The sequence below is a fragment of the Puma concolor genome, chromosome C1 (genome assembly GCF_028749965.1).
Source record: "Puma concolor isolate L17-30 chromosome C1, mPumCon1.1.hap2, whole genome shotgun sequence".
NCBI classification, from domain to species: Eukaryota; Metazoa; Chordata; class Mammalia; order Carnivora; family Felidae; genus Puma; species Puma concolor.
This window is the reverse complement of record NC_141674.1, coordinates 112188147-112205840: the sequence shown is the minus strand read 5'-3', so window position 1 is coordinate 112205840 and position 17694 is coordinate 112188147. Positions and strand designations below refer to the sequence as shown.

The 17694-nt window shown below is 37.6% G+C and overlaps 1 protein-coding gene across 1 annotated transcript in view; it reads right to left on the bottom strand.

Annotated features, from left to right (window-relative positions):
• Window positions 1-7768: 7768 nt before the first annotated feature.
• The window catches only part of MAP3K2 (mitogen-activated protein kinase kinase kinase 2), a 105350-nt gene continuing 95424 nt past the window's right edge, over window positions 7769-17694 (bottom strand). Inside the window, exon 17 of the mRNA XM_086718327.1 lies at window positions 7769-17122. Within this exon, the coding sequence (XP_086574453.1) occupies window positions 16897-17122 (226 nt within the window). The 3' untranslated portion in view covers window positions 7769-16896. The remainder of the gene's footprint in view (window positions 17123-17694) is intronic.

Sequence of the window (17694 nt, the reverse complement as noted above, 5' to 3'; positions counted from 1 at the left end):
GAGCATGTTTATGCGTCCAGGCGCATAAAGCGTCCAGCCACTGTTTTAGTCTTGCGGTAGGGTAGTGAAGAAAGTAAAGGCCCTAAATTCTGACAGGGATGTGGGCAGTAAACGCATACGGCGTTCTGTACTCTAAGAAGAAAACAGGGCTCAGAGTAACAGCGCCATTCCAAACAGAGAGACCCCCCCCCCCCAATGCCCCTCTGAAGTGTCATTACTTGAGCAACTGGAACAGCCAGACGCTGTCCCCCAAGAGAGGAGCAGTCCGAGCCTAGGTCTCGGCCACACAAGTTTGGCGTCTAAGAGGAAGACAAGAGGGGAGTAGTGTGGCTGGAAGAAGGAGAGAGGACCCACTACTGTACATGTAGGTAGTGGTTCTCAAAGTGGGGTCCTCTGGCTGCATCGCCATCAGACGGAAATTGGTTCAAACAGATGAGAGAGGCACAGATGCAAAGTACCCGGCCCCACCCCAGACCTATTGAATGGTAAAACTCTAGGGGCACAGCAGTCTTGTCATCCACAAGATGAGAACCACTGATATAGAGCCTTATAGGCCATTGCAAAAACTTACAGATTTTATTACAAAATAGGAAACTACTGGAGAGTTTTGAGCAGAGAAATGACAATCTGATTTAATATTAAAAAGTCAGTCTACACTAGCTGCTGTGTTGAAGATAGCCTTTACGAGGTCAAGGGCAATGACTGCAGTACTCCAGTTGAGAAATTGCTGGCTTTACTAGGGTGGTGGGGATAAAGATGAGAAACAGTGGTTCCAGTCTGAATGTATTTTGAAGATAGAGCAGGATTTGCTGACAGACTGGGTATTGAAAGTGACAGAGGAGTAAAGGATAACTCCAAGATTTTTGGCTGCAGCAACTTCAAAATTGAGGAACCTTAAAGAAGGTACAGGTTTGGAGTGCCTGGATGGCTCAGTCAGTTGAGTGACTTTTGATTTCGGCTCAGGTCATGGTCCCAGGGTCATGGGATCAAGCCCCATGGGGCTCTGTGCTGAGCATGAAGCCTGCTTAGGATTCTGTTTCCCTTTGCTCCTCTCTCCACCCCACTCCCCCACCCCCGCTCTCTCAGAAGAAAGAAGGTACAGGTTTGAAGGGGGGGGATTGGACATATTGAATGTGTCTGTTTGAGAGCCATAATAAAATGACTTAAACAACAGAAATTTATTTTCTCACAATTCTGGAGGTTGGAAGTCCAAGATCATAGTTCTGCTCTCTTCCTGGCTTGCAGATTACCACCTTCCTCCTTTCTCACTGTGACCTCACCGTGGGGTTGAGGGAAGGGCAAAAACTCTGATGCCTCTTCCTCTTCACATAAGAACAACAGCCTTTCCAGATTAGAGCCCCACGTGTATGACTTCATTTAATTTTATCACTTCCCTACAGGTTCTATCTCTGAATACAGTTCACATTAGCAGTTAGGGCTGCGACATACACATTTTAAGGAGAACACAATTCAGTCTATGGCAGTGTTCTAATAGACAATTGAAGGCAGTTGGATGTAAGCCTGAAGTTCAGGGACCTAGAAACAGAAGTTGGGGAATTGCCAGCATACGGTACTGAAGCTATAGAACTGATTGTGGCTGCCTAGAGAATGAATGTAGGTAAAGAAAAGTTCTAGGAACATTTCACAGTGAAGAGGCTGGAAGGTAGAGAACCGGGGCAACACCAATCAAGGAGCGCTCAGAGAAGTAGGGAAATGGGGAGTCCTGGAAGTCCTGCTTTCATTTCATGGCATTTCAAGGTGGAGCAAGTGATCAGCTGTGTTAGACGCTGCCAATCAGTTGAGCAAATTGAAGACTGAGATTCAGGCACCGGATTTGTAATGGAGAGATCAGTTCTCAGCTAAATGGCTTTCAGTAAATTGAAGATTTTTTTGGTTCCTGCTCTAAAAGAGTTTCACTCAAAAAGTGGAGGAACCACACCCTACGCTGGATTTTCTGCTTCTCTAGTTTTCATCTGATACAGTACTACATGCCATGTAAAAATCTTGAAAAAAAGGAAAAGCATAGTGAAAGCTATTTAAATCATATACAATGCCACTCATAGCTATTTACATTTTGGTTTATTTTCTTCCAGGCATTTTTTTTTTCTGTGAGTAGGTGTGTTTATACTATGAAGATGTTACATGGACATATGATTGTATATCCTCCTAAAAACTAAGCCTTTTCACCCTTTGTTAGAATGAATGTTTAATGACTATTTAATTTTTCATGTTATCACTTTATCATGATTTATTTAACGAAACCCTAATTTGGGAGCATTAGAATAGTTACAATTTATCCTATTATATAAATAGTCCTGTAATGAACATCATCAGATATAAATCTTTAACTCTATCTGGGATTGTTTTCCTAAGTCAAATTCAGAGAAATAGAAATATTGGGTTAAACATATGGACTTTTTAAAAGCTCTTACTGCCAAACCTGCTTAATTTTACTGAAGGAGGTGATGGGGAAGAATGGCCAATCTAACATTTTCATAATTAAGAAAATATTTTGTGAACTAATATTTGACAAAAATATTCAATGGGGGAAGCTTAATCTCTCCAAGAAATGGTGTTGGGGAAACTGGATAACCACGTGCAGAGGAACACTACTCATAAAAATCAGCTCTAAGTGAATTAAAGACTTAAATGTAAAATCTGAGACCTTATAACTCCTAAAAGAAAACATAGGGGGAAAACTTGACATTGCTCTTGGCAACAATTTTTGGATGTGACACCAAAAGCACAAGTAACAAAAGCAAAAAGAAATAAGTGGGACTACAATAAACTAAAAAGTTTCTACGGGGCGCCTGGGTGGCGCAGTCGGTTAAGCGTCCGACTTCAGCCAGGTCGCGATCTCGCGGTCTGTGAGTTCGAGCCCCGCGTCGGGCTCTGGGCTGATGGCTCAGAGCCTGGAGCCTGTTTCCGATTCTGTGTCTCCCTCTCTCTCTGCCCCTCGCCCGTTCATGCTCTGTCTCTCTCTGTCCCAAAAATAAATAAACGTTGAAAAAAAAAAAAAAGTTTCTGCATGGCAAAAGAAATAACCAAATGAAAAGGCAACTTATGAAATGGGAGAAAATAATTTCAAACTATCTGATAAAGGGTTAATATTCCAAAAAATATAAAGAACTCAATAGCTCAAAAATAAATAATCCAATTTAAAAATGGGCAGTCGAGGAGCACCTGGGTGGTGTGTTAAGTCGGTTAAGCATCCAACTTCAGCTCAGGTCATGATCTCGTGGTTTTTGAGTTCCAGCCCCACGTTGGGCTCTGTGCTGACAGCTCGGAGCCTGGAGCCTGCTTCAGATTCTGTGTCTCCCTCTTTCTCTGGCCCTCCCTGCTCATGTTCTCTCTGGCTGTCTCTCTCTCTCTCTCTCTCTCTCTCTCTCTCTCTCTCTCTCTCAGAAATAAACATTAAAAAATAAATAAATAAAAATGGGCAGACGAACTGAGTATTTTTCCAAAGAAGACATACAAGTGGCCAACAGACACATGAAAAGATGCTCAACATCACTAATCATCAGGGAAATACAAATCAAAACCACAATGAGATATCACCTCCACACCTGTTCGAACACTATAAGATATAACAGATGTTAGGGTGCCTGGGTGGCTCAGTTGGTTAAGCGTCTGACTCTTGATATTGGCTCATGTCACAATATCATGGTTCATGCGATGGAGCCTTGAATCAGGCTCAGCACTGACAGCGTGGAGCCTGCTTAGGATTCCATCTCTCCCTCTCTCTCTGCCCCTACCCCGCTCTCAAAATAAATAAACTTAGGGGCGCCTGGGTGGCGCAGTCGGTTAAGCGTCCGACCTCAGCCAGGTCACGATCTCGCGGTCCGTGAGTTCGAGCCCCGCGTCAGGCTCTGGGCGGATGGCTCAGAGCCTGGAGCCTGTTTCCGATTCTGTGTCTCCCTCTCTCTCTGCCCCTCCCCCGTTCATGCTCTGTCTCTCTCTGTCCCAAAAATAAATAAACGTTGAAAAAAAAATTAAATAAATAAATAAATAAATAAATAAATAAACTTAAAAAAAAAAAAGAGAGACAACAGATGTTGGCAAACGTGGAGAACAGGGAACGCTGGTGTACTGTTGGTGGGAATATAAATTGGTACCGCCAGTATGTAAAACAGTATGGAGGTTCCTCAAAAATTAAAAATAGAACTCCCATATGATCCAGGAATCTCACTTCTGGGTATCCATCCTAAGGAAATGAAAACAGGGTCTCAAAGAAGTATCTGCACTCCCATGTTCATTGCAACAGTATTCACTGTAGCCAAGATATGGAAACAACCTAAGCGTCTGGCAATGTATAAATAAAGAAGATGTGGTGCATATATATACAAAATGAAATATTCAGTCATGAGAAAAAGGGAAATCCTCACATTTGCAATAATATGGATGGACTTTGAGGGCATTATGCTAAGTGAAGTAAGTCAGACAGAGACAAATACTGTATGGTATCACTTATAAGTAAAATCTAAAAAAAAAAAAAAAAAATACTGAACTCATAGAAACAGAGTAGAGCGGTGGTTACCAGGGACTGAAGGGTAGAGGAAATGGGGAGATGTTGGTCAAGGAGTAAAATTTTCAGCTAAAGATAAGTAAGTTCTAGGGAGTTAATGTGTAAGATGGCAATTATAGTTGATAATACTGTATTATATGCTTAAAAGTTGCTAGACATTAGATCTTAATGTTCTCACCACACACAAAAGAATAGAAATCATGTGACATGATAGATACTGCTGTGGTGTAATCATATTGCAATATATAAGTGTATCAAGTCAACAGATTGTATACCTCAAACTTACACAATGTTGTATATAAATTATATCTCAATAAAGCTGGGGAAAAATATTTGGTAATAGGCAAAAACACCTACATTTATCATAAAAGTTTAAAAAATTATGTGGAAGCAAAAATAATAACCACTCATAACTCACCCACCACTTGAGTAACATATATATCCTCCCGATATTTTTTCTGTTTTTAAGCAAAAAGTGGGATCATACTATATATCTCATGTAACTTGCTTTCTTTCAGTCAGTAATACATGGTGGAGAGTTCCATTGTATGAATATACTAGTTTATTTGCTCAATATCTGTGATGGTTCATTATATGTGTCAACTTGGCTGGGTTATGGTGTCCAGTTGTTTGGTCAAACACCAGTCTAGATGTTGCTACTAAGGTATTTTTTTTTAGATATAATTAACATTTACAAGCAGTAGACTTTAAGTAAAGCAGAATATCCTCAATAACACAGGTGGGCTGCATCCATTCAGTTGAAGACCCCAAGAGCAAAGACAGGTTTCCCAAGGAAAAAGGAATTCTGCCTCCAGACAGCAAAACAGTTTTGCCTCTCTGGAGGACCCTAATACAGATTTTGCTAAAGGGAAATGGGGTGCTGCTGTAACAAATAACCCAAATATGCGACCTGGAGGGTGTTGTGCTAAGTGAAATAAGTCAGACAGAAAAAGACAAATCCCTTATTTTACTTATATGCAGAGTCTAAAAAACAAAACAATTGAACCAACCAAAATAGAAACAGACTCATAAATACAGGAACAAACTAGTGATTGCCAAAGCGGGGGGGGGGGGGGGGGCAGCAACATAGTGAAGGGCATTAAGAGGTACAAATTTCCACTTATAAAATAAATAAGCCACAAGGATGAAAAGTCAATAGGGAATACAGTCAACATCGTAATAACTTTGTATGTTGACAGATGGTAACTACACTTATCATGGTGAGCATTTTGTAATGTACAGAATTGTTGAATCACTATATTGTACACCTGAAACTAATATAAATATATTATGTCGGGGTGCCTGGCTGGCTTGGTTGGTAGAGCATGTGACTCTTGATCTCAGAGTTGTGAGTTCAAGCCTCACATTGGGCATGGAGCCTACTTTAAAATTTTTTTAATTTAAAAAAATATATATTTTGTCAACTATACTTCAATTAAATTTTTTTAACAAAAATATGGGGGTAGCTTTAGAATTAGGTAATGGGTAGAGAATGGGGGAATCTTGAGATGCAGGATAGAAAAAAACTAGAATGCCTTGAAGAGACTGTTGATAGAAACATAGACATTACATGTGACTCTAGTGAGGCTCAGAGGGAAATGAGGATTATGTTATCGGAAATTATAGGAAAGGTGATCCCTGCTATACAGTGGCAGAGGATTTGGCTGGATTGTGTTCTGTTGGGTGGAAAATAGAACTTGGAAACTATGAATGAAGTTGGATGAAAAGGTCGAAGGTGTGTCCTGGTTTCTCCTGCTGCTAATAGTAAAACGTGAGAGAAAAAGATAAATTGAAGAAAGAATTGTGAAGCAAAAAGAAAGAGGGAAGAATGACTGGAGGGCAGCGCAGAGGGCCCCCAGAACGGGCAGGCCCAGGGTACAAATCTGAGTCTATGGACCACCTCATTGGTTGTGAGGTGGCAGTGTCACCAGCCACTGGGCTCCTCAGGACAGAGCATGGAGATAGCGGCGAGTATTCTCCAGTCTTAAAATCTAGTGGAACTTGCTCTGCTAGGTTTCATACTTGCTTGGGACCCATGTCCCCTTTTCCCTTTTGACCTCTCTCTTCTGGAATGGCAATGTCCCTCCTCTGCCTGTCCCACCATTGTGCTCTGAAAGCAGATCACTAGTCTGGTTTCAGAGAGGTTCACACATGGAAAGGAATCTTGCTCCAGCATGAACCCTTACCTGGGGTCTTCTCCATAACTGATGCGGGTGATTTAGATGATGAGATTTGAGTTGGTGGTGTTTAGATGAAATGCTGGGCTTAGAGGTGATGCTAGAATGATGAAGACTTTGGGGGATGTTGGGATTGGCTGGATGTATTTTGCATGTGGGGCAGGTATACATTTTTAGGGGCCACAGGGCAGACTATAATGGGTTTGTATCCACACCCCCTGCCCCCGCCCAACAAAAAGATATGTTGAAGTCCTAATCTCCAGTACCTCAGAATGTGACCTTATACAGAAACAGATCTTTACAAAAGATAGTCAAGTTAAAATAAGGGCATTAGGGTGGACCCTAAACCAACAGGACCAGTGTCCTTCTAAAAGAGGGAAACATACATACACCCAGGGAGGACATCACATGAAGATACTAGTTACGTTGCCATAAGCCAAGGAATGCCTGGGGCTACCAGAAGCTAGGGAGAAGCAAGGCAAGATTCCCCTACAAGTTTCAGAGGGAGAACGGTCCTGCTGACACCCTGATTCCAGGCTTCTAGCCTCCAGAGCTGAGACAATACATCTGTTATAAGTCACCCACTCTGTGATACTTTGTTACAATAGCCTCTATTGTTGGGACCTGTAAAGCCTCAATTTTGGGCTTTTATAGACAAATCTTGGCCCCTCTGCAACCATTTCCACAGGATTAATTCTTAGAAAATTGCTGGGTGAGAGGATATACAAGATTCTGAGGTTTTTGACTTGCATCACTAAGTTGCCTCTATATGAAGGTATTAATGTAAATGATCTTTAATACTGTGGGAGTATCCATTCCTTACACTCTGGTAGTAAGCTTTGTTTTTGTTTTTAATCACTGTTAATTTCTGATTTCGAGAATTGAAGTGTCCATTAAAAGACATGCCAGAGCATGTTGGGTAGGACATTACAGATCTATCCAGGGGAAGATTAACTGCAATGTTTTCCAGGTCAGTCTGTGGTTGGTGTCCTAGAGAGTGATCAACTCAGGCAAAGGAGGGACAATTGAGAACACACTGTGTCAAGAACAGATCTGGACAAATCAATCACAGTGGAAATAAATATCAGCTTTATTAACACTCAAAGTGCCATTCATTTATATTCATTCCAAAGTCCAGAAGGTTACTCAGAGTAAGCCTTTGCACCACAATCTTTCAAAAAAAATGAACTAACATGTAAGAAAAAGCAATTTTCATTGTGCTAATTATTGCAGGCCTTCATGCACAAGAAATCTAAACAAAGATGTGAGCCAACAATATACAAATTTCCATATAAACAAAGTCATTGATCACTAACAAAATATAAACATGGTTTCCTTTCACATTAGATTTCAAAAAAAAAAAAAAGCTATTTACCAGCAAGAAAAAATAAGTACATAAAAATTGTAAAACTCAGAAATTTTATACATTTTTACAAGCACAATTTCGAATGAACAACACAAAGTCAAAATGTGCATGAAATGTGGCACATACCACACTGTATCTGGCTTCTGGTAGGTTTTTCTAATCATACCGGCTCCTTGTAACATAATACGTTTAGTGACATTCAACTTCAACAGTGGACTTTATTCCTAATACAAATAATTTTTACGTGGTACCGCATATTAAAAACAAGGCTTTCCTTAAGTACAATAACATTGTCAGATTGGAAATTTAATTTCCAATTCTTTTTCTGCCAGTTACTTAAAATACACAGTACACTAAAGACACAACAATGTATGTTCAAACTTTTCTAAACCAATTTATAGTCAATTACAGAGGATCACAATATGTCAATGTACTGTTTTATAAATGCGGTCTGATTTTGCCCAGTAAGAGAAAAACTAAAAGTTTAAATCTTTAGGGTAGAATATAGGAAAATACCCAAAAACAACAGGACAGGCCAACAGCAACTGCAGCTATAAAAAATCTTGACATCTCTTCAAGACAATTTAGTTTCTCACATTTTTTCATAGCTTTGAGGATTCAAAGGCCATTTTGTGGACAGTGTGTTCTTGCTACTGCTTTAAAACCTAGTTTTCCTCTTAATTTGCATTTCACAGAATTCTCACAGGAGAATTCAATCCCCTTCCTTGCAAGAGTATTTTAATTGATATCTAAGTAAATTTGCATCCAATTCTGGAAATACAAATACATTTTAATGGTTAAAAACAAAATTAAAAAAATATTTTTGATCAGCCAGCTGAAAATATATTCATATAGTAAATAATCTCTCAGAAAGCTTTTATATATATTTAATTATTCTAACTAAACAGTACGCATATAAAACAAGTTCATAAAAATGTAGAAATAAAATGAAAATAAGAAATTACTGGGATATATACATGTGCCTACAGACAGAAAAAGACATCTCCACACACACATCCCCTGATACACAGAGTTACAAGCATACTTTCAACTTAGTCATGATTTTAGAATACATATAAAATCAGAAAGCGATGTTGAACTCCTGAGTTCTCCAACAAAGATAGAACCATAGATAAGTATACTTTGTAAAAGCAAGAAAGTCCATTTAAGTCAGTAATAGCAGTGCAGTTACTGATGGCTACATCTTGAAAGAAGTTAAAACATAAAAGACACAGACAGTAGTTCAATGCACGCATTCGTGATACTCATACACCCATCAACAATTATTGGTCAGAGTAGTAAATCAGTGTACAAATTAAACATTTCCAAAAATGTGCAAAAGTCAACTTTGATAGGAAAAAAACACCTTTGTACATAATTATAAACTGCCCAGCATTCAACTGAGATTAAAAACGTTTACAGAGAGAAACTAATAGATTAAATATAGACAATTTAATGGCTACGTTAAAAAATGTACATTAGGTCAAAGGGTAAATTTACAAATTGATAATCATAGTTTGCAACAATTAAAAGTTTATTCTCAAATTTATCCAAGTTTACTTTTATTTACAATGATACTTGAATAAAAAGAACCATGTGAAATGTAAGAGATGTCAGACATTAAAAGTATTTTTGGTATTAACTCTTATAATATTTCAGAATGCAGGCTAGCAAATTTTAAAACCAATAGCAATAGAAAAAATGTAAACCTTTTACTTACTAATTAAGATTGTATTACAAACAACTGTTTGTTTTTAAAGAAGTATTCTTATCTGTAGACACTGTACTTGCACTTGAACAGGGTATATTGCAAGGGTTTGGCCCACTTTCCTTTGCCCATAAGCCTTTCCAGCTCAAATGTTTCCACTAGCTCTCTCTTCCTATTCCAGGTGGAAAAGTCTTTGGAAAAATTAGAATATGTCAAATCCATTTTGGAGCCTAAGTATCTAATAGAGCTTAAGATGGGACTCTGTTACTTCTCTCTCCCCTCCAAGTAATACATATGCTAAAATCACCACTAGTTACATGTTTTCTTCTCTTTTTTTTTTAATTCTAAAAAAATATAAAGGAACACAAAAGTGCTTTTCAGTTTAGTCACAAACTTTACCATTCTCGACTGGCATAAAGGGACTAAGAAATCCTTATCTGGGGACGAATTCTGCACGTATACTGGAGAGCAGGCTCTTCCTTATGTTCCAAAATGTCTATGGCACAAAGCAGACGTCAGCCCATAATCTACTTTTCTTCACAGCTTTCTTAAAAGCCCCTCAAGTCAAACACAAGTTCATAAATGTTAAGACACAAGGAAGAAAGTATGCCACCAACCTGAGGCATCACATGTCAACGTATACGTATATGCATCTATGGTCAAATGACAATAAGATTGGCACATGTACAAGCTCAAGTTTGTAATGTTTATATAGTTCCATAATAGTTGAAGTAAGTTCTGTATGTCTAAATGCAAATACTGAGCACCTGTCTTTTTACTTGAAGGATAGATTGAGATACAAATTCTACAAGTACCTGCTTTATCACAATTATACTATAAGCTTACAGGTGGGCAGAAGTAACAGTGATCATCATTTTGGCTATGTGTGCAGGGAATATAAAAGCTTTGGTTTAAAGTGATTCTGATAATACAGATTGTGAATACAAACAAGGAGTCATCAGGCATAGGGAATAACAGTACTCACTGACTAGATGCCTTTGCCGTTATAAACTAAAGTATCATACTACTATCAATTAAAATGCATAATTATGAAAAATATGAAGACTTACATGAGACTGTATACAGGCAACAAATAAAAATGTATTCTTTTCTTTACTCTAGCTATGACTCCTCCCTCAACTTTCTGAGACTGAACCATGTCTGCTCTATCACCAAGAGAAGATTCTCTAGACTCCCCTGAGAGCTCATCACCATCTACAGCTCTGACAGGTGAGTATGGAGAGATGGTTGGCCCTGATACTTTCCACCTCTATTATGGCATACCGTCCAGACCATGGCAGAAGTCAAAGCAAAGCTAAAGCAACTATGAAAACTATGAAGTAGGAACAGTGGCTTCACAGCACGCCTTCTCAGCCAACCAAAAAGAGGTATAAGACAATTTCCTTTTGAATACTTGGTAAGCTAAGGAAGCTTGTTTTCATAATGTCTGGAAGAATTTCTATTCCAAAGAGCTCATGAAGAACTATGCAAAATCAATTATTTTCTATTTCAGAATTATATATAAGCTATTATACACACACACAAATTCAATTTTAATCTACTTTTACCAACCAAAAGCTTGGCAATTTACAATAAATATCTTTATTAAACAATCACTTGTACTAGCTACTTGTGGAAAATATGCTGGCGTTCCTACCTGAAGACAATTACACTCACCCACATCAGTAGGTCATACACTTTTCAGTTGTTCTTCTAAGAACGGAGACTAATCTAGTTGAACATTCATACCTTTCCCTCCTTCCCAGCCCTGCCCCAACTCCCACGTGCACACAGACAGACAGACAGACAGACACACACACACACACACACACACACACACACAGTCTCTCTCTTCACAGAAAAGTAAGAGTTTTTAGTCAAAATGTTAATTAAAAGTAAGGATCAGAACTGCTATCCCTGGATTCCTTGCGCATTGCCCTAAGTCTCATTGCCTTAACATTTGTAAACCATTTAAATCACCTCTTTAGGGCAAAATCAACCATTCTAGCCCTGCTATGAAAATCATCACTAAACCATGATATACAAAGAATTTGGACAGTGCCAATGTGACTGACAGTCAAGTTACCAACCTGCAAAAAAATTTGCTATGTCTCTTTAGAATTAGAATACCTCTTTCTATCCTTATCGTAGGCATTCAGGTCTAGTGGAGACTGCACTTTGTCTATCATAGACTAACGCTAATGTTTCTCTTCTAACATATATAGATGTAAAATATGTACATATATATATGTAAAATAAAAAGAGGTAGAAAAGGGTAGGAGGAAGCAGGCATTAAGAAAGATTTAAGGGTCAATATACAGTCCCAAGGCCAAATGAACTCTTGAAGCCTACTGATTTTGGAAAAACCTTCATTTCGGTGGGTAACTTGAATTATTATTGATATAAAATAAAATTAAGGCATACAGAGAAAAAGGCACTACCAAAAATGAACAATTAAATTGCTTTTCATTAACAGTTAATCAATCTTAAAATTCAAATAAATATGAACATTACATCTGTAAAAAGGCCAAACTTAATATAAAATAATGAGGTCTCAAGACACTGTCCTGATCCTGGCATATGTAACACTGTTGACAGGATTCAATTTCTATCAAATGTTTTGGGCATTTTAATAGTTTAGACTAAAAAAAAAAAATTTATTTTGTCTTTGAAAGAAAAAGCAGGGAAAAAAACCTATGGAATTTATGCCCCTCATCACAGGAATTGAGTAGGTACTGAACTTTTATACAAGAGGGAGTTCTGAGAAAGGCCTCCTGACCCCAGAGGGTCCCTCCAATTTGGGAATACTTTTAATCTCTGTTAATGACATTTTAGTTTGTAACAGCCAGATTGCCCAAAATTTCTTTCCCCTCATTTCATAAAAAACAACAGCATTTAAAAACATCATTGCTGGGGGCACCTGGGTGGGTTAGCTGGTAAAGTGTCCAACTCTTGATTTCTGATTCGATTTCAACTCAGGCCGTGATCTCATAGTTTGTGAGTTCCAGCCCCACGATGGGCTAAGCAATGACAGTGCGGGGCCTGCTTGCGAAGCTTGCTCTCTCCTCTCTCTGCCCCTCTCCCACTCCCTCTCTCTCAAAATAAATAAGTAAACATTTAAAGAAAAAAGAATTAAAAAAAATCAGTGCTAAACTTTCAGAGTTAGGGTATGCCATAAAATAAGAATCCATTTGCCCATGTTTCCTCCTAGACTGTGACCTACTTAAGGGATAAGTTAATCTAGTACCTGACATAATAAACCACAATTATTGAATAAGCAAGTGAAAAAGACTCACCCTCTTTAAAAGAAATTGATAGATTCCTATATTTGATTGACACCAGGTGACTGTGTATCCAGCTACTGGTCTCTAGACCCCAAATGAAACCATTGGCACAGAGCTCTTCTGTGGGTCAATCTGCATCTGACGAACATCTTGGCTTTTGCACCCAAGCTTGGTCATCCCTATAAACTATTCAGATTTGATTTTCTTAGTGTCTTCACGTATCTTATAACAATTCCATCTCAGAAGTACTACAGACCACACCTGACATATATAAAAGCTAAAGCAGCAGAGAGCTATTAACGAAATAATTCCACCTTCTTCATGTACTTTCTATTGGTAATAAAATAAAGCCTCCCTCATGTGAAAGCCAATTCAAGTTTTCATTTTCTTTTATATTTCTGTCTATGCATTAACATTCCAATCTCATAGAAATTATGTAAGGTTGACTGCCTTTGAGAACTTTCTAAGGCATTTTCAAGTTAGAAACATGTTTTATAAATGAGAAAAATTGAAAAATTTTCAAGATATTCATACTGAAAATTTCAAAGTCTGTATACTTTTAAATACATTTTAAAGAATTACCATCAAAATTTCCATTAGTCATTGTGATGTTTTTTAACCCTTTTATTCAGTACAGTTTGTTTGCAATGTAAAAGATCTTGTATTTGGTCCAAGCCTAAGTCATGCCATTTTGAATCTCTCAAGGCCTACGTAGAAAGATATTTCCTGAAAAGCACATATAAGACTGCTAGTGAATCTTCTCCAGCACCAAAAAGTCTGCCACTATCAAAGCAGAACACATTTTAAAGGCACAAAGTCAGCAGTCTGGCCATTTTCCAGCCTCAGCAAAGAAATATTACAGTATAGAAGAATCAGTTGTGCATTTAAAAAACAAAATACATTGAGTCATCTTTAAAAGTTCAAATTTCATTTGTTGATCCACACCATTATTAGAAAGAAAAAATTGGAGTGTTATATTTAACTGCCCCTAATGGGGGGGGGGCGAGGTTCTTTTCAATTTTTTTTTTTTTTAATTTACTTTTGGTCTTTCACACCTCATCCCACTTCAAGCTTTTTTGTTCTAGTAGTTTTTGTATAATATATTAACTTTTATTGTGGTTTTGGTACCTTTACAACTTGTTTGAAATAAATTCACATCACATTTTATATAGCAATTCTGTAAACTATTAGTCTATTTTAAAGTCTTAACATAAAGAACGATACTTTCCCACATTTTCCTTATAAAACAAAGGTCTTCTGCAGCAGTGTTAAAGCAGTAATTTCTTTTCAGGTGAATTTATTTTCTATGGCACTTACAGAAGAAAAAAGAGACTGAAGAAAGCAAATGATTTTGCTTTGGGTTTCACAGTCCCCCAAGATTTCTCTCTAAAGAGCATCTGTCTCATATTCTACACTGCTGGTTACCCTGACAGACCAAAAATGAGCCCAAAGGAAATCAAGACTACACAAGACAAAGGAATGAAGGAAAAGCCCACTGGTCCAGATACCATCTTGCTCAAGCAGAAGAGATGCCTTCACTCATAAAAGATAAAGAAATTATAATAGATCCACATCCTTGGTTACTATGTTTATAGCACAAGATTTGGCAGTTGATTTTCCAGGGGAAGGGCCACTAATTCATATTCTTCTTTGTAAGCTGCTTCCTTTGATTATGAGCGTATGGGAGAAACTTTGACAAGCATATTTGTGCTTTGACTTTTTTCTCAGCCTAGCTAGTGGTATTTCAAATATTCCTACAGAAAATGCCAGATAGGACCTTGATATAGGAAACCAAGATCTACCTATCTTCAGAAACAAAGTAATTTAAAAGAGTCCCTAGAAGAGCATACCTTTAAGCAGAAAATAAAATACTAGAGCTCCTTATGAACCCTATAAAAGGCAACACATTTAGGGCCTCCAAAAAGACTATTTTCTAACCTTTAAAAATAAAGCACTTAGCACTTGCTTTAATATGCTGAAAAAATCGCAAGTAGCCAAATTACTGATGTTATTGATATTTTTCAGTAGCATAAGTCCATTAGAGCTAATGGGAGTTTCCCAGCTGCCTCTTTCCACTGGATGCCCTTGCTCTTAGGGGATACGCTGTACTAGAAATACCTTAAACCTTCCCATAAAATAGTTAATACTCTTTTCTGATATGCTTTGCTTTTCTCACAATTATGAACTGACTTTTGAGGAAAGAATACATACAGATGGCTGGGTTTAACAGGTTCTGTGTTTAAATTCATTTTGTTTCTACAATGGAAGGTACTGGTTTTGGTGTAATATGCAGCTGGTAAGGAAAGGATTGCTATCTGATGTTTGTTGAGATCACTCACCCTTGACTTAAAGTAGTGGTATCTGCTCTTGTAAAACCCTCATTATGCACTGTGCATCACTTTCTCTCTGAAATTTACTTTTTGCAAGGACCCTGCTCTGCAAATGGCTGTTTTCAGTTTATAACTGGGGCTGGTCTTTGCATCAGGGTTCTCAACTTCAGCACTTTTAACATTTTGGGCAGGATAGTTCTTTACTTGGGGAACAGGGTTGCTGTACTTGTATTGTACAGTGTAGTTTGTTTGGCAGCGTCCCTGGCTTTGGGACACCAGATGCCACTAACATCCTTCTAGTTGTGACAGGAAAAATCATCTCTGGGCACTGCCAAATGCAAAGCAAAAGTAACCTCATCTGACACGTGAGAACCACTATTTTACATGGTAACTATTTTTTGGTGCTTTAGTATTCTGTGATCCCAAGAACAAGGATTTTATCTCATGACACTAGCTGTAACACATGATACTCCAAGTTAAATTCTTAGTTCCCAAAGAATGTTATCCATGGGGAATCAGGAGCTAGAAATAGGGAAATACAGTATACATGATTTTGATTTTTTTTTTCCCTTAATTTTGGGACTGTCTACCTCTGATAAAGAACACAGTTGCAAATATACTAAACAATATTTAGTTCTTCTTTTCCTTATTTCTTTTGACTGGCAAATGTGGTTTCATCTGCTCGCATGCTGATATAGAGCAATCTTTTTTTGCCGTTTAATTTGGATTTGCTCACTGACTTCCCATATCTGCTTTAAACTAAAATAGTACCGTTTTTTTTTGTTTTTTTGTTTTTTTTTAAGCAGAAAGCTATCCCTCAAGGTTTACAGATTCCAGTAACATGGATCTATTATAGTGTATTTGCTTATTATACTGGTTAGAATTAACAAATAAACATACCTCTTAGAGATTCATATTTTCTATCGAGATTCCTACTGAGCAAAAAGCTTGGTAGACAGAGGTTAGGATCTAAAGAATACAGATATAAGAAGGAACCTATATTCTTTAAGTTGAGTACCTACCCTAAACTCAAGTTTAGGGCTCAACCCCACAAATGAGGATCTATTTTAAATACTATCACTAAAAACTACAAATCATACATCATTTTCATCTCCTTGTTTTTCATGTCTCCCCATCACCACGAATCAATCGGTCAGTGACGCAGGGAAAGACTCTACAATCTTTAGGTATTTTAAATGATTTGTTTGTACTAAAAAGAGTGACTATGTACTAAAGTGCTTTTATCTCTCTGAACCACATCAGTACATTATAAAAAATTAAAAACAAAAAAAAGGAGTTTCAAGTTCTTGAAAGGGAAAAAAAAGATTAAATATAAAAAATTTAGGTTACTATTATTAAACAAACTTAACCAAGAATCAAGAGAAATACTTTCCCTCTTGTCTTTTTCTCCCCATCTCTCTTTTTTATAAAAAAGAAAAGTGCAGTCAGAGAGAAGGTGAATGAATTGATGGGAGCTGGGTAGAGGCACAGTAGAGGTACCGGCTGCTAGTGATAATGCACAAACATGTGCCTTAATAGTTCATCAGCTGAAGGTCTCAGTTTGGCCTCTATAAAGATCCGTTTGAGGAAATCTCGAGTATAGTCTGAGACATGAGGTGGCAGCTTTGGGTTTGTTGGCTGAGTGGCAATTTTAAAGATGGCAGCCATAGCTTCAAATTCTGCCCAAGGAGGCTTTTCAGTTAGCATTTCCACCACAGTACAGCCCACACTCCTAGAAAAAAAAAATTACACAAACAGTATCACCATGAAGGAAAGTCACTTAATGACACGAGAAACAGGACTGAAGTCCATATACATTTAAATACAACTTGACTTCAAGTTTAAAGTTTCATTGAAGGATTATAATTATATAAAACTAAAATTTAAAGGTAAAATCAATGAAAATAAACCACAATAAGGGCTAATTCAAATGGTTAGGCAGAGAACATTATTAATTTTATAATTTTTGCTTGATATTATGTAATTCTCTAACCTGATTATTAAATATTACTTTTGTCTTACAAAGGACACAAACATTAGAAATTCTGTTTGCCTTGGGGCACCTGGGTGGCTCAGTTGGTTAAGCGCTGGACTTCAGTTCAGGTCATGATCTCACAGTTCATGAGGTTTGAGCACCACATCAGACTCTGTGCTGACGGCTCAGAGCCTGGAGCCTGTTTTGGATTCCATGCCTCCCTCTCTCTCTGCCCCTCCCTCACTTGTGCTCTGTCTCTCAAAAATAAACATACATTAAAAAAAATCTTTTTTTTTTTTTTTATTTTTTTTTAAAATTTTTTTTTTTTC